General features: G+C 33.9%; 1 protein-coding gene across 3 annotated transcripts in view; it reads left to right on the top strand.

Moving 5' to 3' along the window:
• The window catches only part of LanB1 (laminin subunit beta-1), a 584,100-nt gene that overhangs the window by 377,774 nt on the left and 194,189 nt on the right, over window positions 1-12,137 (top strand). For all 3 annotated transcript variants that reach the window (XM_067141389.2, XM_067141390.2, XM_067141391.2), the window contains exon 14: window positions 7,561-7,722. In XM_067141389.2, the coding sequence (XP_066997490.2) occupies window positions 7,561-7,722 (162 nt within the window). The remainder of the gene's footprint in view (window positions 1-7,560; window positions 7,723-12,137) is intronic.

Raw genomic sequence — 12,137 nt, 5'->3', positions numbered from 1 at the left:
GGGATACATTTATATTACAACTAGCAGTTTACCCGCGGCTTCACTCGCGTTGATTTCGTAACTTGATAAAACTAATTGTTCCTTGTCACTGTACTAAGACATTATATGAAAATCTCTAAAGTATAAAAACTCACCGAAAAATAGAGTTTCATGTACACCAGAAACTCTTTGTAAATCACGATTGAGGTATTGCCTTTTGGGGCTAAGATGACCATGCTGTACAGAACTGTACATGTGAGAAACAGTCTTGTCTCACGTCGAAAAAATACGTGTTTCTTTGTTTTTAAAGGAGATTCCAAGTACCGATTTCTATGTCTGTAACATTTTCAATTTTTGAGATATAAGTATCCTCATAAAAATATTCAACTCACTTTTCAACTTCCTTTCACCCCCATTAAGTGCCTTTTCTGAAAACAAAAACGTACCTGTTCCTGTATTTTTAAAGGATTTTTCAGATACCAAGTTTCTTGTCTCTAACATGTTAAGTTTTTGACATATATACTGTAGATATACGGTACAGATTTTAAAAATTCACCTGCTTTTTCAATTCATTTCAGCCCTTTAAATGGATTTTCTGAAAGCAAAAAAATAAATGTTTCATTATTTTTAAAGGAGATCCCAAATACCAGTTTTCACGTCTGTACGTCTGTAACACCTTCAGTTTATTGAGATATAACTATTCTCACAAAAAGAATTCAAATTCTTTTTCACTTCTTTCCACCCCTTTAAGTGGACTTTCCGAAAACAAATGTATGTGTGTCTTTATTTTTAAAGGAAAATCAAAATACCAACTATCACGTCTGTGACAGCTTCAGTTTTTAAGATATAAGTATCCTCATGCTCGGAATTCAACTCCTTCTTTACACATACTTTCAAATCCCCTTAAGTCGATTTTCTAAAACAAAGAAAAAAAGAAAAAAAAAGTGTTCCTCTTTTTTAAAGGAGATTCCAAATACCAATTTTCACGTCTGTGTCATCGTTAGTTTTTGAGATATAAGTATCCTCATACAAAGAAATCGACTAACTTTTCAATTCATTCACACCCTCCCCCCCGTAAGTGGATTTTCCGAAGCCAAAAGAATAGGTATTTCTTTAATTTCTTTAATTTGAAAGATGATTCCAAATAAAATTTTCATGTCTGTAACATCTTCAGTTTATGAGATGTAAGTATCCTCATAAAAAGAATTCAACTCATTTTTCAGCCGCCCCCACCCTTGCCCGTTAATTTGATCACCAACCCCCAACTAGAAATGCATGTTTTCTTTATTTTTAAAGGAGATTCCAAATACCAATTTTCACTTCTGCAGCATCTTTAGTTTTTGAGGTATAAGCATCCTCATACAAAGAATTCAACTCATTTTTCAATCCCTTTAATTGGATTTTCCAAAAAAAGAAAAAGTATTTCTTTATTTTTATAGAAGACTCCAAATACCAATTTTCACGTGTTACGTTTTTGAGATATTCTGTAGATATGCACATTTTAAAAATTTGCCCCATTTTTCAGTTTCACTTAAGTGGATTTCTGAAAACAAATTATCTGTGTTTCTTTACTTTTACAGGAGATTCCAAGTACCAGTTTTCATGTCTGTAACATGTTAAGTGTTTGAGATATATTGTAGGCCTAGATATATTTCTTTAAAATTCCACCCTATTTGTCACTGCCATTCACCCCCTATTCATTGGATTTTTCAAAAACAAAAAATATGCGTTTCTTTATTTTTAAAGGATATTCCAAATGCCAATGTTCATGCCTGTAACATCTTCAGTTTTTGAGATATAAGTATCCTCATAAAAGGTATTTAACCACTTTTTCCCCTTTTCACCCCCCTTAATGGGATTTTGCGAAAACAAAAAAACATGTATTCCTTTATTTTTAATGAAGATTCCAAATACCAGTTTTTACGTCTGTAAACCTTTAAGTTTTTGAGATATAGATATCCTCATTTAAACATTTCACTCCCCTTTGCATCCCCTTAGCGACGGAATACCCGAAAATCGTTTCTTAGTGATCACCTACACCCTAATATAAATGTATCCTCAAAATTTCATTTCTTTATGTCCAGTGGTTTTGGCTGGGCGATTATGAGTCAGTCAGTCAGTCAGTCAGTCAGAGTCAGTCAGTCAGAGTCAGTCAGTCAGTCAGTCAGTCAGTCAGTCAGTCAGTCAGTCAGGACATATTATTTTATATATATATATAGATGTAGGTGCTCACTAAGGGAGGATTTTTGGAAATTCTGTCGCTAACGGGGTGATAAGGGGGATACATTTTAAAAATGAGTGTATCTATATCTCAAAAACTTAACAGTTTAAAGATGTGAAAACCAGGTGAGTTGTCCATGCGGTTAGGGACGCGCAGCTATGAGCTTGCATGCGGGAGATAGTGGTTTCGAACCCTACTGTCAGCAGCCCTGAAAATAGTTTTTCGTGGTTTCCCATTTTCACACCAGGCAAATGCTGGGATTGAACCTTCCCACTCCTAGCCCTTTCCTATCCCATTGTTGCCATAAGACTTATTTGGGTTGGTGCGATGTAAAGCAGCTTTGGGAAGAAAGAAAAAAAAAAAAAAAAAGTGAAAATTGATATTAGGAATCTCCTTAAAAATAAAGGAACATATTTTTTGTTTCTGGAAAATCCTCTTAAGGGGTTTGACATAAGGTGAAAAAGGGGTTGAATACCTTTTATGAGGATACTTATATCTTAAAAACTGAAATTGTTACAGTCCTAAAAATTGGTGTTTGGAATCACCTTTAAAAAAAAAAGAAAAGAAATGCGTATTTTTTTGTTTTTGGAAAATCTACCTAAAGGGGGTTGAGCAGGAGTGACAAGGGGGTGAATTTTTAAAGTGATTATATCTTACAGTATATCTCAAAAACATAACATGTTACAGTCATGAAAATTTGTATTTGGATTTTCCTGTAAAAGTAAAGGAATACACATCATTTTTTTCTGAAATTCCACTTAAGGGGAAGTGTTAAAGGGGGTAAACTATTAAAACGAGTATATCTACACTTACCAATTTTCATGCCTGTAACATGTTATTTTAAATCTCTTTTAAAAATAAAGTAACACATGCCATATTTACTCGTGTATTAGACCCCCCTTGGCTTTTTGACATGAAAATAATGAAAAAAATAAATCTCATATTCAAGACCCCCCCCAATGTAATTTGTCAGAGAAGAAACTTCAAAGCGGTCACATGTCTTATTGCAGCTCTGATGACATCGCACAAATTTGTGAATAGTTTCTTCTTTACGACCCACACAGTGAAAACACGCATCAAAATCATGCGGTACACCTGTGTTTTGTAGTTAAGAAATGTCCGCCTCCGTAGGGTAGGCCCACTGCAGCTCTGATGGTGTCGCATAAATAGGTGAATAGTTTTGTGTCCGACCCGTGCATTGCAAGCATGCATCAGTCGTGCTATATGTCTATGTTGCTTTTGTAGTTAAGAATGTCTGCCAGCGTAATGGTTACCACAATTAGCTGCGGTTCGCGGGAGTCTGAGTTTGATTCCCGGTACCGTACTGCTAGATATTTATGAATGGCAGGAAGGTTGATATGTGGTAAAAATTGTGCATGTAATTCCCTTCCACTGCGGGCGTGTCTGAAAAGAGCTGCACCACCTCAGGATGAGAAAACAAGTTTACTTCAGTTAAGAAATATTCATGGTTGTTCCTATTAATACAGCAGGCGAGATTATTAACAAACTGATTGTTTAATATCTCGTAACTCGGGCCAATATAGGTATTTTTTTGGGAGAAGTAAGTTTTGAAACATGGTAAAAACTATCCAGTCATAACAATTGTTTTTCTTGCCAACATACCTAACAAATAATAATAATAATAATAATAATAATAATAATAATAATAATAATAATAATAATAATAATAATATGATGTCCCCACTTTTCTTAACGATTTTTGGAGATGCCTAGCAAAACATACTAGGTATATGTTAATAAAAAACATAGAGACAACAAACGTATCAAATTAAACATTATGATAATAAAACGCATTATGCCACATCTGTAGGTAAGCATAAATACAGCAAACTTTCCTGTAATTTATTTTTATTCTTTCTGTCGTGGAACTTCTGGCACTATCCGGGCGATGGCATACTTAACCTAAACAATGCCGTCTCTTATCTCATTTGCAGTTGTTCAGGTAAATTCTGATGTGATAAATGTAAAGAACAAGCATGAAATATACTTAAAAGTAAGGGTCTGTCTTTCAACGGCTGCAGTTATTAAAAGAATGCTTCCAGTCACTATGTATTACATTCGGAAGTATAACTCGTAACATATGCTAGTTATCAGCTGGTGGTTTGGCACACTTTCTGTAGCATGGCTTTATTTGGAAGGAGTGGCTTCTGCTACATACACAACAACTGGGATTATCACAAACCATTCGGGAATAGATTCACACTGTTTGGACTCTATAGTCGGGAACAAAACTATTTTTAAAAGGTTCAAAAAGATGGAACCTTGAATGCTCTTGATTACAGTGCACAGCTGATGAGATGGCAATGAAGATAACGTCACTTGGAATGACGACGCATGGTAGTAGGGAAGTTGGCGGTGCAAGACGTTAATTCAAATGAAAACAGTGATCAGTTTTACTTGTAGGTTTACTGTGTAGTAGAACCACTGCTCAACTGACAGAGACAAATGACTGGCCATTATTTCGTATCAATATTGTATAATATGATAATATGATACCCTTATCACTTTTCTCTACGGGGTAGAGTATGAAGTGTGACGAATCTTCGTAGTGAGTTTTTATGACCGCATGCCCTTCCTGACTTCAACCTCATCAGAGGAATTAATGAGATGAAACAAATGATGTGAAATGAGTAACTAAAACTGACTATATTTAATTTATATGTAGGCCTAAAAGTCGTGATCACCATTTATTGTCTTTCTACATTTAGAAATACTGCCTTCTAGTGAAAATAGCCAGTATAACTCAAATACATTGATAAGTTTGTTAAAGAATAGTGTAGAATGTTTACATGTACAATGTATAGCTCTTTATAGCCTAGAAGTCATGTGTTCACTGAACAAAATTTGAGGTTATCACATATTGGAACTTCCTTTACTTTTTTGGCTGTAAAGGGGGGGGGGGGGGAGAAGGGTCTAATACGTGAGTAAATACAGTATTTTTTGTTTTCAGAAAAAATGAAGGGGTAGAAAGGACTGAAAAATGGGTTGAATTCTTTTTATGAGAATACTTATATCTCAAAAACTGAAGATCAAAACTCTTTTAAAAATAAAGAAACATGTATTCTTTTTTTTTTGGAAAATCCAGTTGGTTGTGGTGGTGGTGGTGGTAGGGGGGGAACAAATTGAAAAACGAGTTGAATTCTTTATATGAGGATATGGTATTTGGAATTTCTTTTAAAAATAAAGGAACATATATTTGGTGTGGGAGGGAGGGGGGGAAATTAAGGGGGGTGTAAATGGAATTGAATTCCTTTTATGAGGATACAAATAAGAAGTGGACTTAAAGCAAAACACTCCTAAGGGGTTTTGACTGGAGGGTGAGGAATGATGACAAAAATATGCATTGATATGAAACCATTTTGAATTATGAAGTTAAAATTTCAAATGATATTCTAGGTGTTAACCCTTTCCCTGCCGAGCTAAAATGCTGTAGTACTGCTAAAACTGCCAACTTAAATTAAGGTAAAATGTAAGGTCCTACTCAAAATTTGGTATTTGCCTCAGTTTTGAAGCTATATATATTAGTTTTTTTAATGATTCATGATATATCCATCTATATGTCCTGTGATTTACTTTATTGGCGCTGATGTCTTTATATTAAAAATAATTAATGAATTATTAATGTCCACGTTCTGTAATTAATTTTGCAAATTTGAATTAGTATTTGGCATAGTAATAATTTTTTCACATACATGTCAATGTCACTGTTAGAAACACTAAACTGTGTTGTCTTTTAATGTTAAAGTTTTAAATCTCTATGTTTAAAAATGTCCAAATGATTTTAGTTTTTGAAATTGTAAATGGAGGTTAGGCTCGTCGTTATGGTGACTTGCATTTCACAGGTTAACATTAACGTCATTGTCTTCTTCACTTTTGACATGTAGTAGTAGTAGTAGTAGTAGCATCATCGTACCCTACACGAATTCACAGTATAATTCACAAAAAACACAGTTTAAAGCAATACCTCGCGTCAAACAAGCTTGCTGCGCAAAGTTCGTGGCGCACATGACATGGCCAGCGTATCCCAACCTCTCAAAAGTAATAGAAAATGAGAATGTTACATTCTCTTTGTCGGAGTGGAAATGGTATTTACTTGAAGTAAGAGATACCAGGGACCAGCCAACATGCATACGCGAGTCATCTGTTGCGTTAAACCTGAACAAGCGGTATTTGAAAACCAGCCTGTACTGCATCAGATCTCTTCGGATCACGTCAGTTTTAAGATTCACAGAGCATTGGCTTTTTTCAGATCTTGGCAGCCATTGGGTTAAATAACAGAAGGTTTAAAACAAATTTAACCCCTCAGAGAGTTACATGGGGGTTAGGATCCAAAAACGTATATTCATTCCTTCCTTCGAAACAGTTTAACGTACAAAGAAAACATTCCAAATAGCGGTATATATTTTAAATCCTAGGAAATATTTTTAAACATTACACCCCTAAAGAATTAAATGAGGTTAGCTCTGTAAACAAAATTATTCATCTCTCCAAAACCGTTTGACGTACAAAGTTGGAATTTTCTGAAAAATGTTTTCTTTTATATCCTACGTGTAAAATATCGTATACTTCAAAATATTTCTCCCCTAAGAGGTTTAGATGGTGGTTGACGCTCAGAAACACAATATACATTCTTCTGAAACCGTTTCAGGCACAAACTTAATTTTTAAAAAGATGAAGGGTGGTCTTCTATATCCTAGATGTTAATAAATATTTAAAAACATTCACCCCATAAAAAGCATTCATTCCTCCATGACTGTTCGACATACAAAATTCTTTTACAGGTTGGTCGCTTTTATGTCCTAGATGTTAAATAAATAGGATTTAAAACATTCAAATTCTTCCGTATGGGGTTCAAATGAGGGTTAGATCAGAAAATAAATAATCATTCCCCCGAAACTGTTCGACATATGAACTGAGGGCATATTTTACAGGCTCAGCTGACAGTGGACTCACCACAATGTAAAACTTTGAATAATAACTTTCAGTTTAAAACCGCAGCAAAGCACGGGTATCTTGCTAGTCCTAAATAATTATAGCTATGCATTAGCAGGTAAAGAATTTACTTGCACATTAAGAACTATGACAGTAGTATTTAAATTTGAAGTGTTAATTAAGAGTTTTTGTTCAAAGGGAAAGTGTATTTTCATTATACATCCAAGAACTATATCTAAATAATAAATTTAAATGATCAATACAAAATTTTCTTTCAACAGTTCTTTTGCAGCTTTCTATCTCATACTGAATTTAGTATTATTTAATTCTTTGTGTGTTTATCTACTGTATGTCTTGTCTAGATATTTAAAAGAAATCATAAGTATTTAATGATGATGATCTTTCAGAACTGTCAAGTTGTTATACGGGAGCCATACAGAGATGGTCAAGAGAACACCTGGACTGGAACAGGTTTCATGCGTGCATTTGAAGATTCAGATTTAGAATTCAAGATTGACAATGTCAAAACCAGCTTGGAATATGACATTGTTATCCGTTATGAACCTCAGGTATGTAGAATTTTATCTAATAGTATTTAAATTATTGTTTATTTCTGTTTAACTATGTGCAAGGATATCTGTTGGTTTTTTAATTTCTATTTTTTTAAAGATAAATATGCTATTGCTTAATATAGGGAGGAAGGAAAACAATCTCTCTGCTATATTGAAAGAAATAGTTAAAATCAGACATTGGCCATGATCATTAAAACAACATTCATTCATTCATTCATTCATTCATTCATTCATTCATTGATTGATTGATTGATTGATTGATTGATTGATTGATTGATTGATTGATTGATTGATTGATTGATTGATTGATTGATTGATTGATTGATTGATTGATTGATTGATTGATTGATTGATTGATTGATTGATTGATTGATTGATTGATTGATTGATTGATTGATTGATTGATTGATTGATTGATTGATTGATTGATTGATTGATTGATTGATTGATTGATTGATTGATTGATTGATTGATTGATTGATTGATTGATTGATTGATTGATTGATTGATTGATTGATTGATTGATTGATTGATTGATTGATTGATTGATTGATTGATTGATTGATTGATTGATTGATTGATTGATTGATTGATTGATTGATTGATTGATTGATTGATTGATTGATTGATTGATTGATTGATTGATTGATTGATTGATTGATTGATTGATTGATTGATTGATTGATTGATTGATTGATTGATTGATTGATTGATTGATTGATTGATTGATTGATTGATTGATTGATTGATTGATTGATTGATTGATTGATTGATTGATTGATTGATTGATTGATTGATTGATTGATTGATTGATTGATTGATTGATTGATTGATTGATTGATTGATTGATTGATTGATTGATTGATTGATTGATTGATTGATTGATTGATTGATTGATTGATTGATTGATTGATTGATTGATTGATTGATTGATTGATTGATTGATTGATTGATTGATTGATTGATTGATTGATTGATTGATTGATTGATTGATTGATTGATTGATTGATTGATTGATTGATTGATTGATTGATTGATTGATTGATTGATTGATTGATTGATTGATTGATTGATTGATTGATTGATTGATTGATTGATTGATTGATTGATTGATTGATTGATTGATTGATTGATTGATTGATTGATTGATTGATTGATTGATTGATTGATTGATTGATTGATTGATTGATTGATTGATTGATTGATTGATTGATTGATTGATTGATTGATTGATTGATTGATTGATTGATTGATTGATTGATTGATTGATTGATTGATTGATTGATTGATTGATTGATTGATTGATTGATTGGAGGAAAACATTTTCTCAATCAGAAAGTTAGCTGGCAGGGTAGGAGAGGTAGTGATATACAGGTATTAACTATTAGATCGCATGCCAAAAGCCTGGGTTCAATTCCAAACCTATCCACAGTATTCTTATGGAGTGAGGGCATATGATGCTGTTGTTAGTGTTTGTATGTCCAAAGAAGACATTAAGACTTCCCCTTAGTGTTATTTGGCTATATACCAACACTGGGCTTCATCCTCTCCCTACCTCTTCATTATCGTCTCATACCCAGACACTCGGGTTGCCTATGAGCAACAAATAAACATGCACCAGATGAGCTAAACTTGTCGTTGGACACTCCTGGCACTAAAATCCATACGCCGAATGAACGAACACATAAATAATGTGAATTTATTACCAACGAAAATAATTTGTTTAGATATTGGATAATGATAGTAGAGAAGGAGGCGGGGGAAGAAGATTAGATGGATAATCTTGACAGAAGTGAAAAGGAAAACAGCAGAATGGGAACCAGGATTGTTTGTTATGAAAGTCATATTACACAGCATACTTCATGTTCCACACTTAAATTAATGATTCATATGGGTAGATTTGGTGGTTGTACAGATTAGTATTAAGATTGTCTCTGTGTACTAGCTATGTGAAATGGCAAATGAGGATGAAATAGACAAGTTCTAAGATAGGCCTACATTGAATAATGTAAATATGAGGATCAATTGCAAAGATAGTATACTGCTAATGAGCGATTTCCGTGCATGATTTAGGAGTGGTATGAAATAGTAATGGCTGATGGGTCAATGTGAGTATGACTTTGACTCTGACAGGAATAGGAATCACTTACAAGGACTTCCATGCTAGTGGAGGATCAACAATTGGAAATTCACTTTTTGAGAAGGGTAAAGGCACAAGATCAAAGATAGAATGCATCATACATGAGTTAGAATTTAGGGAGTCTATAAGGAATATGCAGGTTTTCAGTGTAATTTATTTTAATCGTACCAATTACTATTTGATCTTCAGTGAACAAAGTATTATTAGGACTGAGATGTAGAATGTGAAGTTTGCCTGTAGATGGATAAAAATGTTATATTGAAGTACATGCACATAATTTATGAAAAATTCCAGAGAATAGATAGGCACATATCATGGTAGAATGAGTCCAACAGGAAACGATCAGAGGGCATCGATGAAAACATGAATTCTCAATTAGGCAGCAAGGAAATATTTCTGGGATGTTGGTAAGAATTGTTGAAAGGAAAGGTAATACAGTAGATAGTGTTTTATGGACAAAATAATGGAATTATCAGTCTGTACGTTGTTTTGGATAAGTCAGGTGAACTTGTAAGTCTCAGAGAAGCACTTGACAAATAGGAATAATATTTGGAAAACTTATCAGTGTAAATGAAAGTCTTTCCAATAAAGTTTTGAACAAAATAAATATTTTGTGGTGTCTGAAGCCATCTCTTTTCAGTTTAGACTTGGTTAATTTAGTACTGTTAGGTGCCAGTCTGCTAAAAATAACTTTGAACAAATAAATTTATAAACTGCCTGAAAAAGAAAACATTAACAGAAATATAGTAAAACCACGATTATCTGTTCTAATGTTTGGGAACGGGTGAACGGTTATGAAAAAGAAAGGTAAGAAAAAAACCCCCTGGATAAATTTTAATGGACATTAAAGTACCATAAAATGCATAACATATATATATATATATATATAAAATAAGAGTTTCAAATCAATCAATCACTACTGATCTGCATTTAGGGCAGTTGCCCAGGTGGCAGATTCCTTATCTGTTGTTTTCCTAGCCTTTTCTTAAATGATTCCAAAGAAATTGGAAATTTATTGAACATCTCCCTTGGTAAGTTATTCCAATCCCTAACTCCCCTTCCTATAAACGAATACTTGCCCCAATTTGTCCTTTTGAATTCCAACTTTATCTTCATATTCTGATCTTTCCTACTTTTAAAGACACCACTCAAACTTATTCGTCTTCCGATGTCCTCCCACGCCAACTCTCCACTGACAGCTCGGAACATACCACTTATAATACCATTCCTGGTTGCCAGCGTTTCGCCCCCGTGTGCTAAGCTGGGCTCATCAGATAGTACTTAGCACACCCAGCAAGACGCATAGCTAGTGCATACCGTAGAGGCTACTGTGTAGGCTACTTGAAGCCACTGGCAGTGCCAATGCACTATCAGAGACTGTCACCTAACCAAACATTGAAAAATTGACAATATCCAATAACGGACCACTTATGTGGGTATTATAGATTTACTCATTAGGGACAAATATTTCAGGTTCCCTATGGGAATCAACATCTATATCACATACCACTTAGTCGAGCAGCTTATCTCCTTTCTCCCAAGTCTTCCCAACCCAAACTTTGCAACATTTTTGTAACGCTACTCTTCTGTCGGAAATCACCCAGAACAAATCGAGCTGCTTTTCTTTGGTTTTTTTTTTATCATTCTTGAATCAAGTAATCCTGGTGAGGGTCCCATACACTGAAACCATACTCTAGTTGGGGTCTTGCCAGAGACTTATATGCCCTCTCCTTTATCCTTACTACAACCCCTAAATACCCTCATAACCATGTGCAGAGATCTGTACCCTTTATTTACAATCAAATTTATGTGATTACCCCAATGAAGATCATTCCTTATATTAAGACCTAGGTATTTACAATGATCCCCAAAGGGAACGTTCACCCCATCAACTCAGTAATTAAAACTGAGAGGACTTTTCCTATTTGTGAAACTCACAACATGACTCTTAACCCCGTTTATCATCATACTATTGGCTACTGTTCGTCTCACAACATTATCAAGGTCATTTTGCAGTTGCTCACAATCTTGTAACTTATTTATTACTCTGTACAGAATAACATCATCTGCAAAAAGCCTTATCTCTGATTCCACTCCTTTACATGTATCATTGATGTATATAAGAAAACGTATCATTGATATATATAAGAAAACATAAAGGTCCAATAATACTGCCTTTGAGGAATTCCCCTCTTAATTATTACAGTGGCAGATAAAGCTTTGCCTACTCTAATTTTCTGAGTTCTATTTTCTAGAAACAGAGCCAACCATT

The sequence above is a fragment of the Anabrus simplex genome, chromosome 2 (genome assembly GCF_040414725.1).
Source record: "Anabrus simplex isolate iqAnaSimp1 chromosome 2, ASM4041472v1, whole genome shotgun sequence".
NCBI classification, from domain to species: domain Eukaryota; kingdom Metazoa; phylum Arthropoda; class Insecta; order Orthoptera; family Tettigoniidae; genus Anabrus; species Anabrus simplex.
This window is presented reverse-complemented; position numbering and strand designations above follow the sequence as displayed.